The following is a 16,163-nucleotide window of genomic DNA, read 5'->3' as shown; positions in this document are numbered from 1 at the left end:
AAATTACCGTTGTAATTACGCGTTGGGCTTAATAAAAGCAACGGTAATAAATGGACGGTAAAAATTATAAAATATTGTTTGCGAAATATTTTAAGAAACACTTCTTTATTTTTAGAGTTTATCATGATGCATTGGCTTCGCGAAAATGTATCATAATAAACTGGGGGGACTTGATCATATACATAGCATTGCATATGTATATTTTATTGGCTAAAGGCCAAAGGAAAAGCTACGCGAATTATAATACAAAGCTGGGGGATATTCGCTGAAAGTAAAGTTCAGCGGTTATGTTTTCGCATCAATGCAAATACCGCGGTTTAATCCGCTGAGTTTTCGCGGACAGTTAAGTAATTCGCAGACCGCGGATATTTCGATTCCTATAAATAGGGAGCTTGGCCTCTTATTTATAGGTTGTTGATTCTCTGCCATTTTGCCTAAACCTTTGTAATTTCTACTTGCGATTTTGCCCAAGGGATTTTTACATTGCGAAAAGGTGAATTAAGCTAATTAACAATCAAGACCGGGTCGGGGTGGTTGATCACTTGATAGTTAAAGTGAAAGACGATCATCGGGGCTCAAAATAATCATCAAACATCCCATCCTCTATTACAATCATATTGCACTCAATCCGTGATTAATCAACATCATTTAGTTAGGGATTGATCAGTGAAGATGAAGATGGTGAAGATGAAGATGGTGATGAAGAGGATGAGTGTTGCAAATTTTTAACAAACTTCAGGAACCAAACGTGTATTTTTATCTAACAATTGTTAATGAATTTGACGAATATTACCCTAATATTAAATTTTTTTAGCACGTAATTATTTTCTTGTGCAAAAATTAAATTGAAATCCTTTTCGGACTTGTACAAATTGGGAGTTACGTTAATTGTCAAATTGAGTAGCTTACATTACCTTTTCGGGCAATTTGCCCTTCTAATTTTAATAGTATTCGTTGTTTAAGCCAAGGAAAAAAATCTAACACTTCCTTTTACGGGCCCCTGTGATAAATCATTTTACCATTCTAATTTTCATGAAACCATCAGAAGTTCAGAACAAGTTGAGACAGACTTGCATTTGAATACAAGTATTTAGATCATGGTTTACAAGCTACTCATCCTTATCTAGACAATGATCTCCCACATTTTCTCTCTTTGATTTTCAAGCTTTCTATTAATGTCGGTTTTCTGCGTCCCTTCTTAATTTCTTCTCATGCGAAATTAACCACGACCCAACATCCACATTTTCAGTCAGTACAAGTAATAAAGGACCTACAAAATGCAAACTTTTTATATGCTTACACGGGAAAAGGACAACAAAATCTTGATGTCATGGACCCATTATGAACAGAACCTGCTAAAGATATATAGTAGAATGTATCTTTGTTACAACATAATCTACTAGAAATCGGAATCTTGATCATCAAGTCATAATGGGACCCATAATCACATTTTCATTGTCTTCAAATAAAGTAATCCAAACAAAATGAAATTGTTAAATGACCCTAAAGATGTAGGGCTTTTGATAGACATCTACATTTTATAGGACATTTCTTTTTTTACACAACATAAGAAGAAGAAATCTTGATATCTTTCTTTAAAGTTTCCCAATTGAGATCTCTACTCAACTAACAAGTTGACAGTACTCTATTTATAATATAATCCTCATAATGATGACATTTGTATGCTATATCTTAGTTTTTGATACTTATAACTCGTTAACAAGATCCGAAGATGTCAAGAACCTTACTTCTGGTTCACTATTTTCTAATATTGCTCATTATTGGGGTTAATGGAGAAACCGAGGTGTTGCTTAACATATATACTTAGTAATATTTTATACATATTGAATGTCAAGGTGATAAATGTGATTGATCAAATGTTACCTGCAGGACTATTACATTATCTTCTTGAATAATCATTCTGGTAGTAAGGAAGCCAAGGAAAGCACACACATTGACATCCTATCAACATTGAAAGAAAGGTAGTAGTATATAGTAAACTCATGCATCCAATATCGCAGGTCAAAATTATATATGGGTCGATCCTCGTTACATTTTGATCCCTAGTGGGTCAATTGAGTAAGCTAAATAGTATGATCAGGTGTACGATAGATGGGTCAAATGGGTTTATATTCATGCAAAATGTATTCATATTTAGCATTTTAGTTATATTTTCAATGGGTAAAGGATGTTTGAGAGACTTTGTCATTCGACCCAATCTATTTCAAAGCACACTTTTAAAAGACCCATTTTGCCACATCAACATTATGTACTGACATCTGCGTGTTGGCAAATAGCGATCTTGATGCAAAGGAATCTCTTGTCTATAGCTATACGAAAAGCTTTAATGCATTTGCAGCTAAACTCTCGGACTCTGAAGCACGAAAGTTATCTGGTACGTGTCCCATCCGTTAGGTAGGCATTATATATGTTCTATATTTCTTCTTTTATATGTTAAGTTTTTTACGATGTTTATGAAGGAATGGATGGTGTGCAATCTATTATCAAGAATCAATACCGCAAACTACATACTACAAGATCATGGGATTTTATCGGATTTCCACAAATCGTAAGAAGGGACAAGCTTGAGAGCGACATTATTATCGGTGTTATGGACACAGGTATACAAACTTTTAATATAATGTGGAGTGTTCTTTTTTCTAAAATTGTTGCTATAATGTAAAAAAGTTCTGATTTTTACCTATCAGGAATAACACCAGAATCGGAAAGTTTTAATGATGATGGTTTTGGCCCTCCACCTGTTAAATGGAAAGGATCTTGTCCCCATTTTGCTAATTTTTCTGGATGTAACAAGTATGATTTTTTTTTTTAACCTAATTGTATGATGATTGTTGTGACTTGAAGTTGTAATAATAACTTTTCATAATATGTATGTATTAAAAGCAAGCTTATAGGTGCCAAATACTTCAAGCTAGATGGTAATCCAGACCCAAATGACATTCTATCACCAGTTGACACCGAGGGGCATGGGACCCACACATCATCGACTGCAGCAGGAAGTCTGGTCCATAATGCAGAGCTATTTGGGTTAGCCAAAGGAACAGCACGTGGGGCCGTGCCATCGGCTAGAGTTGCAATGTACAAGGTCTGTTGGGCTAGCTCGGGTTGCTCTGACATGGACTTGTTAGCCGGGTTCGATGCAGCCATTCATGATGGAGTCGATATTATATCAATCTCGATAGGTGGCTTAACAGGTGCCTATACCAAGGATACTATATCTGTGGCCTCGTTTCACGCAATGAATAAAGGGATTCTTACTGTGGCTTCAGCTGGTAATGACGGGCCTAATTTAGGCAGTGTTGCGAACCACGCACCATGGATCTTGACTGTGGCAGCCAGTGGCATTGACCGAGGGTTCAAGAGTAAAATCGTGCTGGGTAACGGGAATACTTTGTCGGTAAGTTCTTACACAATTACTAATACAGGTTGAAAACCAGCTGGTCGGATAGGTGGGTAACGAGTCAAAATGGGTTCGGGTCAAAACGGGTCCTTTACTCAGAACGACATGGTATTTATGTATGCAGGGAACTGGAATAAATGGTTTCACTCCAAAGCAAAAGTTTTACCCAATCACAAGTGGAAATGATGTGGCCATAAACATAGAGAGCGAAGAGAGTGCAGGGTACTGTTTTCTGATGCATGAAGTTCAAGTGTTAATGAAATTCGGCTCGTGTATATATATCAATATAATTTACATCTTTGTTGACAGGTACTGTATTGAAGACACATTGGACCCAAGTAAAGTGAAAGGGAAGCTTGTTCAATGCAAGCTAGGGACTTGGGGTTCTGATTCAGTTATCACAGGACTAGGAGGTATCGGGACAATTATCGAAAGTGAAACGTTTTTAGATACCGCTCAAATTTTCATGGCACCAGCGACCATGGTGAATACGACAGTTGGTGAAACTATCAACAAATATATTCACTCTACTAAGTAAGTAATGTAGGCAATTTGGACCCATTTTACAACTAAAGTAAATAACTTGGGCTGTTCTCTCTTTTTTTTTTATCTCAAACGGGTCAAATTTGTAAAGATTAATTTTTTTTGTCGCTGAAGAGCAGATCACCGTCTGCAGTGATATACAAGTCCGAAGAAGTGAAGATTTCGGCTCCTTTCGTTGCTACATTTTCATCGAGGGGTCCGAACCCTGGAACAAAACATGTACTGAAGGTAATTAAAACACAATATGACTCAAAACAACTTTATCTTACGCATTTATCTCGTCTCAAGACTACCTAAATTGTTTGTTCTTGTTTGCAGCCAGATATTACAGCACCAGGAATCGACATATTGGCATCGTACACCCCTCTACAAACACTAACAGGCTTAAAAGGCGATACACAGTATTCGAAATTTAGCATCATGTCGGGAACTTCGATGGCTTGCCCACACGTTGCAGGTGCTGCTGCCTACGTTAAATCGTTCCATCCAAATTGGTCCCCTGCTGCAATAAAGTCAGCCATAATGACTTCAGGTAAATTCACTAAACCTTCAAAAAAAATTAAAATAATTTATTAACTTAAAAGTTACTTTTGACATTGTTTATATGATAAAAGCAAAACCTATGAGCTCAAAAGTTAACCAAGAAGCTGAGTTCGCGTACGGTGTTGGTCAATTGAACCCTACACGAGCGATAAGTCCAGGATTAATCTACGATATGGACACCATGTCGTACGTACAGTTTCTATGCCATGAGGGATACGATGGATCATCAATCGCTTCTTTAATTGGTTCGAAAACGAAGATCAAATGTAGTTCATTACTTCCACCTTTAGTAAGTGAAGATGCCATAAACTACCCTACTATGCAACTTACATTAAACAGAAAGAAAACAATCACTACAGCAGTTTTCAGAAGAACCGTGACTAACGTAGGCCATGCGATATCAACATACAATGCCACCGTTAGAGCACCTAAAGGAGTGAACATAACAGTGGAACCAATGACAATCTCGTTCACTCGTGCGTTACAAACAAGAAGCTTTAAAGTTACGGTGACAACAAATTCGAAAAGTTGCATGAAACTTTTGGTTTCGGGATCGTTGATATGGAGAAGTTGCAGTCATATTGTGAGGAGTCCCATTGTTGTTTTTAATCCACAAGAGTAGAGTTCAGTTCAGGATACATACAAGTGTTGGTTAGCTTATATGCTTACTCAAACTTTATAAAGACAATAAGTTCATTTCTAAATGCACATGATCAGCTTATCAACTTGAGATTATGCATTCAAATAGGCCATACTTCAAGTATCAAGTATAGTATTATAAACCATTACAAAATGATGGTGAAGATTAAAAAAATGCACGAAATAGATCTAACGAATGTAAGAATTATACATAATTTATCGAAGTATATAACTCTTAGTTCTCAAAACATTTCAAGCATTAATGGGTTGTTTCCCTTTTCTTGCCTTTTCTAGTTCAGATTCAGCTTCGTTAAGTTGTTCTCGGAGTCTCGAAATTCTTACTTCTAGCTCTTGAACAGTACCTCGAGTAAGCAGTGGTTGATATGGTTTCAAGAAATGTTGTGAAAATGCTTTTAATGCTTCAACTCCGCAAACCTGTTGAAACAAATGTTCATTAGCACATCATTACATAAACTTAACAATCTTTTTTATGTTTCGTTCCATCTAAGAAGCAAGTCTACTGTTAAAAGTCAAACCTTTTACGTACAAAATTTCAAAATTCAATCGGAACTAGAACTTTTTAGTTTCAAATATTGACAATATAGAAGTGATGATAAGGTTGTCATATAATTGAGAGTAAAAAGGTTGTCAATTGACTCTCAATAGTCAATCTTTTGACTTTTAGAAGCAGAAAGTACCGTTTAAGGCTATTTGATAAAAAAATAAAAATTGCAAACCATAACTAGTAACGGATCATGTACCTCTTGTGGTAGCAATGGCAACTTTGTAATATTGAAATCATCATACAACATGTAGAATTGATCTAGGTATTTTTGTTGCATTTTCATCCGAGCTTTGAGCAGCTTCGATTCAACACCTGGAATCAAAAACCAAAATCAAATTTATATACATATTTTAGTTCATGTGTTTTAATCAGCGGGCAGTGTCTATACAGAAACGGCACCTACAAAATCAAATATTCAATGTGCTACATGAATACTATCCCTAAATTTTTCTTCAGTTGAACCCTGAGAAACTGTACCTTCTTCGCCAAAAAGCACTTGGTTGATAATGATATTATGTGTATCGATCTCGAATTTAGTCAGTTCTTGCACCAGTCTCTCTGTCTCATATAACGAGAGGAATTCGGGGATGCAGACACATACAAAAGTTGTCAAATCCTGCATTAGAGATTATAAGTTTAGATGTAGAACTTTAATAAGTTTCGAATACATTTACTGGATGGGTATGTTCATCACACAAGAAAACTTGCAATTATTTATTTTTGCCGATTTTGCATTAAAGGGTATTTTAAAGAGTTAACTGATTAATGCATACCGGATCTTTGAACTGCTTGTTCACTTGTTCAATAACGTCTTTCATACCCTCAAGTCTTCCCAAAATTGCATCCTCACCAAACTCTTCTCCAACACCAAACATACGAGTCATCTGCCATTAATTAAATGTCATCAGTATGACAAATAAGAACAACAAAACTACACATCTAAGGTCTTTTTGGGTCCTACTAAATCAAGAATTATGGTAGGTCCTTTTTTACCAGATCCAAGGTGAAGGGAAGTGATTTACAGAACAAAAGACATGATTGATACACCAAAATGTACAAGATTTAAAGCTTATGGTACTATTACATAACAATACAATATTGGCGTACAAATCACCTCCCCAAGGAAAAATAAAGATTTGACTGTTGGTACCCATTGCTTGTTTTAAGATAAAAAAAATAATGAAGATATGAATGACCTTGAACATAGAGAATTTAGAGGTTCTGTTCATTTAATACTTAAACTAAATGGAACCCATAATCACATCTTAATTTTTTTCAACCATATATAAATGGGACTTGTAATTACGTCTTCGTTTCTTATTAAACCATACAAATGTGATCCACAAAATATAAATGTTAAAAGAAATCCCAGCACAAGTAATGAGGTATTGGTTTGTAGTATATGGTGTTTGTTTTGTATCGTCTTTTTGGTTCTGGTTCATTCGGTTTAGTTAAGTGAGGCTTGGTATAGATAGTTTGTTGGTAGCCGCTTTCTAGGTATGAGCCTTGCCGGGGTGTTTCTTTTGTACTTCTTGTTGAAATCGTTTTCTTTTCGAAAGCGTTTTCAGCTTTTATAAAAGTTATCGTTATTTCGCAAAAAAAAAAAAAAAAAAAAAAAAAGTAATGAGGTATTGAGGTAAGTTCAACTAGTAATTTGTTTGGTATTTTTGCACGTGTTAAACATATTAATTTGTCCTGTAATGTATTAGACATAGAAAAATATACCTGACCAATCAAGCCACCAAATTTACTCTTTAAAGTCATCATTTTGGAAAGACCTTTCTCTAATGTAGATGGAAACTGCAACAAACGAAGTGTATGACCAGTGGGAGCAGTATCAAAAACAATCACCGAGTAATCCATGGTTTGCACCAACCTAAACACGAAATCAACAACTATTTAAGATCAAGGATAGAATCATACAAATCAAAAATTAAGTTTCAAAACTCATGTCCCCTAATAAGTTATTAATGATCGATGTTGATCGTAACGTTCAAAGGCAGTATACCAATTACCCTTAGCATATTATATATGTCCTTCCACCTTTATCGAAGGGTTTAGACATCTTAATAACAAATGCATGATACTGGGTAAGTATAACTCATACTTAAAATAATACTCTCTTTTTTCCTTAATGTTCCAGCAATGCTGAAAACGTAACATATGAAGGAGCTAAGAAGCTCAAAATTACTTATATTTTAAAACTATAGAAGATCCAAGGTTACAATCCTGTTTAAAAATTAAGGAAGTGATCTAATAAAAGGATGACAAGGATCAATGTAAACACCGAGTAATTATTAAAAGCTTTTTGATGTTAAGTTAGTTATTTTGTCCTTCTGAAATCTAATAAAAACTGACACTCACTTTAGCATCTCAGCAAAGCTCATAGCCTCATCAATTCCGGGAATTGAATTTGCTAAATCTGATAGGAAACCGTCCATTCCATCTGAACTACCGGTATCTTCATTCTCCACTGTGGGATCCACCTCCTGGAAAACAGATCAGTGATAGAACATGTTTATATCAGTTGTTGTAGCTCAAATCAATTACTCGTTCTTGAAAATCCAGATCACGTAAACCCTAAATGCAAACAAGCTAACAAATAGCCGAAACGCCTTAATCAATCAATTCTTAATGTTATATTAATTACAAAACACTCGTCATAGCATATAAATGGTGAACTCGTTAGCTAAAGTGTGAGTTATTCTATTAGTATAACAAGTGTTATATACAAACTTTAATCATCACTATCGTGAATCTTAAATTGGTGAATAAACGCAGTAAACAAGCTCTAACTGTCTCAATTACTACAAACAAGATTGAAACTTTTACCGTTCTGTGAGAAACTGGCACACTATAATCTATACTAAGGAATGTTTTTAGGTGCATTAAAGTTGATTATTGCAGCTAGAAGTTTTAGCTACGAATACCTACGATTCAGATTTTCTGACTTTTTAAGAATAATAATGTAATGATGACAAGCCTTTGTATATCAATAACTGCAAGCAAGCTTCAGCCTGTTTCTTGTCTAAAAATTAAGCAACCTCACACAAAACCCTAAATCTCAGCCAATTCACATAATATACCAAAATCAATCAAAATACATAATATCAAGATTTAGACCCATTACCCAAAATCAAAACTTTTTAATATAAATAACCACAATTCATAACCTAATTGTAATATAATTGAAAGAATTCTGGAATTGGATAAAAAAGAAAATTGAAATTGAGTATGAAAAGACTAACCATAGCATACAAATTAGAGAAACCATTAACCAAAGTTGGAGACTTTGTGAATCTTTGTTGAAAAGCATCACTTAAATTATGAGCAGGATCGGTTGAAATAATAAGAACAGAGGATCTAACAGAAGCCAATAAGATTGATAAAATAGAACTACAAGTTGTTTTGCCAACACCACCTTTACCACCAACAAATACCCATTTTAAACTTTCTTGTTCCAATACATTCTGAATTGTTCCTTCTGGTATCTCTTCTTGCCCAGCCATCTCTATAATTTATTTATTTATATATATAATATAATCCCCTGTTTTTTCTTGAATTTTATATCGTAATACAGAAACCCTAGTAAAAGTTGGGATTTTTAGTAACGGGGTATCTTTGTTGTCGATGACTTTGATGTGATTAGTTTAGTTTGGGGGTAGATCTGGTCGATGAGTTCAGGCTTTTATGAATTCTTTTTTGTTTTTAAGTTAAAAAATTAATAATTATATGAGTTTTTTTCTCCCACAAAAGAATATAAAAAATATGACCGGAGTACGGAGTTTTTGTTCAATATAACTTGGATACAAAGTTTAGAATCCGTATTACTTTCCAAATACATTACTCCTCTTTTTTTTTTTTAAAAAAAAACATTATATTAAACGGATTCGAAATGCGGATACAATAGAAACATTCAAAGATAGTCAAAAGACAAAACAATAAGAAAAAACACTAAGCTAACATAAACATATTCCAACATAAATAAACACGGATAACATAAACAAGAAACATTGACGGCTATCGGGAGAACACTAAGTGTCGCCACATCAAACAAACACGAAACCCCATCAACCATGTAACCACCCGAGCTGTCTCAAAAGGAGTCCAATCTGCAAAAATCCAAATCATCCTCCGGATTTGGGATCAGATCTCCAACGGGGAGATCTCGCCTGACCCCAACCCAAAGGCACCCCCGAAAAGAAAAAGACTCACAAAACAAAATCACGGGAACATAGAATTCAAAACTACCATGGACATCACAACCACCACCAACCCCCTAGTCCCCTTTTTTCACTTGCCACCTCTAGCCATTGAAAGATACAATCACTAATTGGGTGACGAAACACCTCAACAACCGCCACATGATCAAATCTGATCAGAAAACTCTAGTGGCCACCACCAACAAGGTGATAGACCACCACAGCAACCATCCGATTGCAAACAATATCTGATAGCCTCCGTAGGCCACCACTAACTTGGTGAAGGACCACCACAAAGAGGGGATCATAGGAGGAAAGTAGGAGCAAATTACTCCCTTTTACAACAAACGACTGGTGGCTACTGACACGTTGTGAGACCACCAACCACCGCTAGAGAGAAAGAAGCCAACATCGGTGATGGGTAAAAAGAGACGGCAAAAAAGCCCTAAACAACCACAACCAAACCACCACGAGAACAACGATGGAAATGGCTATGGTCGTCGAACCAACTTCGGCTACCAAGAAAGGGGAGCACAATGGTCGCAAGAAAACTGAACACAAAGAAAAAACGGTCAGACCACCGGCGAGATGCCGATGGCTAGAAAAGAAACACAAGCCGGAAGCTAAAAAATGAAGGAGGTGATCGGCGAATGAGGAATAGGTTGACGATGGCCAAAGCAACGAAAAGAAGAAGAGGATGTTATGGTTTCGAGAGAGAGAGGTTTTTTAAAGGGAAAAATATGAATTCTTTTTATTTATTTTTTTATTTATTTTTTTATTTGTGAGATGGTGATTATTGAATAATTACATATTTAATATTTATTTATGTATGTCTTTAATACTCCCGCCGTCTCTGATTAATTGTCTAGTATTTGGATATCTCAAATTAAGTGTTTACTTCTATAATTAGATAAGAATAAAAAATGTAACGTTCCTTTATACTAGGGGCGGAGCCAGGATTTGTGGTCAGTGGTGTCACCGGTTAAAACTCAAAAAAAATTCTACTAGATGTCTTATTTCAGTGGTGTCACTCAAAAAAATTTACACTATCCGCTAGTGTCACTAGCTAAAAATCTAAATTTTTTTCCATTACATCGCGTATTTCAGTGGTGTCCCGTGCCCACGCTGCCTTCTACATAGCTCCGCCTCCGCTTTATACGGTTTCTTTATGTATGTATGACAGAATGATATATAAAAAGTAACAGATAAAACTATAAAGTAAAGAAAATGTACAATGTAATAATGACATTTTTTAAAGTGTGTGTTCTTTGTCTGAGTCAATTAATATGGGACGGATGGAGTATTTAATAAGAACACTATAATGAAGTAAACAGGAAAAAAAAACTATTAGAGGGTTCCCCACGATCTCGTGGGTATCCCGTCGAAGGCCCTCGTCATTTTTAAAATATATGGCATCGTCTTGCGGATATCTCGCGATTTGTAGCTTGTGGGGTGTTTCTTCTTTAACGACCCGTCCTAATCCATCTGGACGAATACATTACATTTGGTTACATCGCGAGGTACTTGACCTCTATATGATACATTTTACAAACATTGCATTCGTTTTTAAAAGAAAAACTTTCTTTACATCGAAAGTTGACGGCATGCATACAATTTTATAATATATCTAACTATAATTGACTTAGTAATAATCTTGATGAACTCAACAACTCGAATGCAACGTCTTTTGAAATATGCCATGAATGACTCCAAGTAATATCTCTAAAATGAGCAAATGCACAGCGGAAGATTTCTTTCAAACCTGAGAATAAACATGCTTTCAAGTGTCAACCAAAAGGTTGGTGAGTTCACTAGTTTATCATAATCGATCATTTACATCATTTTAATAGACCACAAGATTTCATTTATTCAATAATCATACACTCGCAAGTGTTTAAAATTCATTCATATGGATTGAACATCTGGTAACCGACATTAACAAAATGCATCTAGAATATCCCCATATATAAATATCGAAGTACTAAAGCAGTTCAAATTCTCTGACTGGGGCGTGTCAAAGCTCATAGATCTATCTTTAGGATTCGCGTCAATTGGTGGCAATTATAATAAACACCAATTCTTAGGCTACCAAGTTCAACAAGGGCGATATCCGGTATAACAATTCAACCATAGAATGTAGTTTCGATTACTTGTGTCTATTTCGTAAAACAGTTATAAAAGCAGCGCATGTATTCTCAGTCCCAAAAATATATATATTTCAAAAGCATTTAAAAAGGGAGCAAATGAAACTCACAATAGAATATTTTGTAGTAAAAATATTCATACGACGATACTGAACAATGCAGGGTTGGTCTCGGATTCACGAACCTATATCAAGTATGCATATTAACACATATAATAATATTCAAATAAATATATATTTTGATATTAGTAATATACTTGTGATATTAAATGTAATATTTATAGTTACTTAAATATTTCTATTTTATATATTTCATTAAGTTATAATAGTAATATATTATATACTTTATTAATATATTTTGAATAAATACTTAGTATTAATATTTTTAAATACTCATAATTTTTAATATGATAATATTTTTAATAAATTCGAGTTATATTAAAACGTAAATGAACAAAAAGTATTTTATTAGTAAAAGTAGTATACTTATTATATATACTTTTATATATCTAATGTTTGTATCTATCTTATGATATCTATCTTTTTAGTTTAAGATCATAAAAATATAGTTATATTTCATATACAAAATACATTTAAAACTATAGTTATAGTTAGTAATGTTAATAATAATAATAATAATAATGATATTAGTAGTAAAAATAATAATGATAATGATAATAATTTTGATATTATTGATAATAATACTTATTTTAATAATAATAATAATAATAATAATAATAATAATAATAATAATAATAATAAAAATAAAAATAATAGGAATAATAAGTATACTACCTTAAGGAAATAGCTAAAAATATAGTGTCGTAGCACGGGCTCGAACCCGCGACGTCTCGCTCAACCAAAACACCTCAAACCATCCTTCTGCTTCCCATTCTTCTATTCAAATTCGTAATTTAATTAACATGTAGGAACCGGTTTATCATCATCATTACAATATCATCATATAACATTATCGAATTCAATCATCATACCCTTCATCACCCCCGTTATCATCATGGAATCATCTTGTCATCATGATACCTCACCATTATCATCATCTTATCATCATAACATTTTCGCCATCATATATTATAACCCCATCATCATATTTACCATTATCATCACCTATCTATCTTCATCCTATCAATATCACCATCTATCATACTATCATCATCACGAAATCATTATTTCATGTACTATTAACATAATCCTCATCTTCATAATCCTATGATCACGTCTACCATCCTAACCACCATTTTAATAGTAATTGAAGCAGAAAACACAAGTATAGCTGCCCATATAACCCAATGTTCTTACAGCCCACTTAGATAATTTAATTGACCCAAAATAAAAAAAATGTTACGGTGTACAGGTAAACACGAAACAAACAGAAGTCGACAAACTAATAACATGTATTTTTAATATAGATTGAACGATAGATTAAAGTTTGTGGGGTTCGTCTAGTAATGGGAATTCAAACGCACCATTTTTAAATCATCAGCACATGCCATAAAGTTACCTTTTTTTTTAAATAAGGGAACGCCTTTTAACCCAATATGTCGACCACTTAACCACTTTTGTTTCATTCTATATATTAATATAGAGTTTGTTTATTTCAAATAGAAAGGTACAACAGCAAGTTAGTTGCAATTTGTGGGTGTTTAGATCGACTAAAACATAGAGATCACGAGTGAAAACGGGTTGATTTAATGAAGGTGGTTCTCGGTTTGGGTTTAGCAAACGAAACAAGAACGAAATGGTTTGATGGTGGTTTGATTTCGGTTTCAAAATAGAAGAGGGAGAGGGAGAGGGATGAGAGATAGAAGGAGATAGATGGTGGTTGATGGAAGTGGGTTATGGTTCAACGAAGAAGAAAAGAAAATATAAGGATGATGTTTGTGGTGGTTCTCAGCGGTTGTTAAATGGCGTCAAGAAAACAGAATATCCACGATATAGCAGCAGTAGGATAGCAGTTGTGTAACAGTGTCCCTAGTGTTCTTCATCGACTGAAACAGTAACGGTTGTAGCAACAAAACGGGTATTTTATCAATAATAAAAGGTGACAGTTTGATGATTATTGGACAAAAGAGAAAGAGAAAAAAAAAGATGGAGATGACGGTTGATGATTAAAGATAATGTGAAGGTGGCGGAGTGTTCTTGTGGTGGTGATCGATTAAACATAATCGAACACAAGGTGGTTTTTTGCAGTTTGTGTTTCTAAACAGAGGTATCGACATAGTTTTTTTTTTTTTTAAAATACCTACATTATCCAATAAATAATTAGTGGAAGTGATAATTGATTGTGAGGGTGAAACTTGAATTACTTTTATCAATATTTTGAGGTGATCAATTGTTTTCTAGCAGATGGATTCGACAGGGAGGATCAAACGTACGAGAAATAAATAAAGAATTAAAAGTTGAAGTCGACCCTAAACAGATTTTTGGATTTGTTTGTTGTAATGGAATCAAATTGTACCAATTTTGTATGTAGGAAACACTTTATGACACAGCTTGATAAGGATTGAAAACAGACTACGAAATTCTATGTCTTTATTTACGTATATACAGTATTTATATATATGCCTACCTGTATATATATTTATATATGTCTGTAATCATATATATAGTTATATAATTCTAATTTAACTAATATTAATGATTATTAATGTATTAATGATAATGATATTGTTAACATTTATAATAATAAGAATACTAATATTAATTACAATAATAATAGAATAATAATAATATTAATATAAAATGATAATAATAATAATATTATTAAGCATAACAGATTATATATTTCAAATTTCATTACAACTGATTATTTTAATAATACTGATATTATTATTAATAATAATAATACTAATTATAATAATGTTAATTATTACTAATGATAAATAATATTAGCAACAATAATACTATATTATATATATCAAATTCACATCTATAGATTATATCTTTAAAGTAATAATATTCATAACACTATTATTGATATAGATTTTGAATATAATAATGATATTATAATAATCATTTTAAATTTAACATATGAGTATTACATATTATTGATTATGTAACATATCTGTATCATATGCATTATAAAATAACTTATTTTGAATATTACAATTTAACCTATATCACTATAATTATATATAGAATTCATATATTTAAATATAATTTTTATTTTAATTACAATTTAATGATTTTATATCTTATTTTACATATTTAATTATATTTGATTATTTTGAACTATTATATTTACCTACATTTATATTTATACATTTTATTTACAAACAATTGTCCGTGAATCGTCGGGAATGGTCAAGGTCAAATGAATCCATGTAAACAGTTCAAAACTTTTTGAGACTCGACATAACAGACTTTGCTTATCGTGTCGAAATCATATAAAGATTAGGTTTAAATTTGATCGAAAATTTCCAGGTCATCACAGTACCTACCCGTTAAAGAAATTTCGTCCCGAAATTTGATTGGGATGGTCATGGCTGACAAATAAGTATGTTTTCATGACGCATTCGAGCTAAAAATTAGAGTTTTATAATCATTGAGTAATATGGATAAAACAATTCGATTACGCGAAGAGTATAAGTGAAGTTATCACAAAAAAATAAAATGAGAAAATAATGTTTCGTTATATCCTTTGACGTAAATATGGTTGATTTCTGGAGTTCAAGGGATTCGGAGCAAATCTTCATGATAAGATTTGGTTCTTCGGTAATTAAAGAAATTAGGATCTTCTTAAGTTAAATACAATAATCTGTTTCGATTGCTCTGTCGGATATTTCACTATAAATCCCCCTCTTCATTTCCTTTATATTTTGGAGTTCCATCCTTTTGTTTTTCTCTTCCCGACTTTAAGTCAAGCGAATAATGATTCAGAATTCGTAGGTATGAAGTTTTGAATGAACATGACTAGTGTTCTAAGAAAGATTGTATCAGCACGATCTTGATTGGTTAAATTACTAGAATTCAATAGAAAAGATGGAACTATCAGGAAGATATGTTCTTAATATTTTCAGAGATTAGGTAAAATGTAAGAGTCGTGTAACATGATACATGATGACGTTATAGTCTGTGAATCATCATATT

At 33.2% G+C, this 16,163-nt stretch overlaps 2 protein-coding genes across 3 annotated transcripts; one reads left to right on the top strand and one right to left on the bottom strand.

Annotated features, from left to right (window-relative positions):
* Nucleotides 1–1,732: 1,732 nt before the first annotated feature.
* Nucleotides 1,733–5,334, top strand: LOC139842470 (subtilisin-like protease SBT4.14). Its single transcript, XM_071832607.1, has 11 exons — nt 1,733–1,804; nt 1,891–1,982; nt 2,298–2,395; nt 2,481–2,621; nt 2,709–2,814; nt 2,905–3,418; nt 3,546–3,643; nt 3,731–3,955; nt 4,084–4,192; nt 4,283–4,496; nt 4,579–5,334. Exons 1-11 carry the CDS (start codon nt 1,733–1,735, stop codon nt 5,127–5,129), a joined length of 2,220 nt encoding a protein of 739 aa, XP_071688708.1. The 3' UTR covers nt 5,130–5,334.
* LOC139844805 (ATPase GET3A-like) lies at nt 5,218–9,407 on the bottom strand. 2 transcript variants are annotated; one of them, XM_071835030.1, is made up of 7 exons: nt 8,960–9,407; nt 8,076–8,200; nt 7,437–7,587; nt 6,485–6,595; nt 6,189–6,327; nt 5,908–6,023; nt 5,219–5,581 (listed from the first exon to the last, which is right to left on the bottom strand). In XM_071835030.1, exons 1-7 carry the CDS (start codon nt 9,218–9,220, stop codon nt 5,399–5,401), a joined length of 1,086 nt encoding a protein of 361 aa, XP_071691131.1. In that variant the 5' UTR covers nt 9,221–9,407; the 3' UTR covers nt 5,219–5,398. The 2 variants fall into 2 exon arrangements, with proteins under 2 accessions (XP_071691132.1, XP_071691131.1); XM_071835031.1 differs by lacking the exon at nt 8,076–8,200 and having other exon boundaries at nt 5,218–5,581; nt 8,960–9,173.
* Nucleotides 9,408–16,163: the final 6,756 nt, after the last annotated feature.

Source organism: Rutidosis leptorrhynchoides, chromosome 4, assembly GCF_046630445.1.
Source record: "Rutidosis leptorrhynchoides isolate AG116_Rl617_1_P2 chromosome 4, CSIRO_AGI_Rlap_v1, whole genome shotgun sequence".
NCBI classification, from domain to species: domain Eukaryota; kingdom Viridiplantae; phylum Streptophyta; class Magnoliopsida; order Asterales; family Asteraceae; genus Rutidosis; species Rutidosis leptorrhynchoides.
The sequence above is the reverse complement of the archived record's forward strand: the minus strand, read 5'-3'. Positions and strand labels throughout refer to the sequence as shown.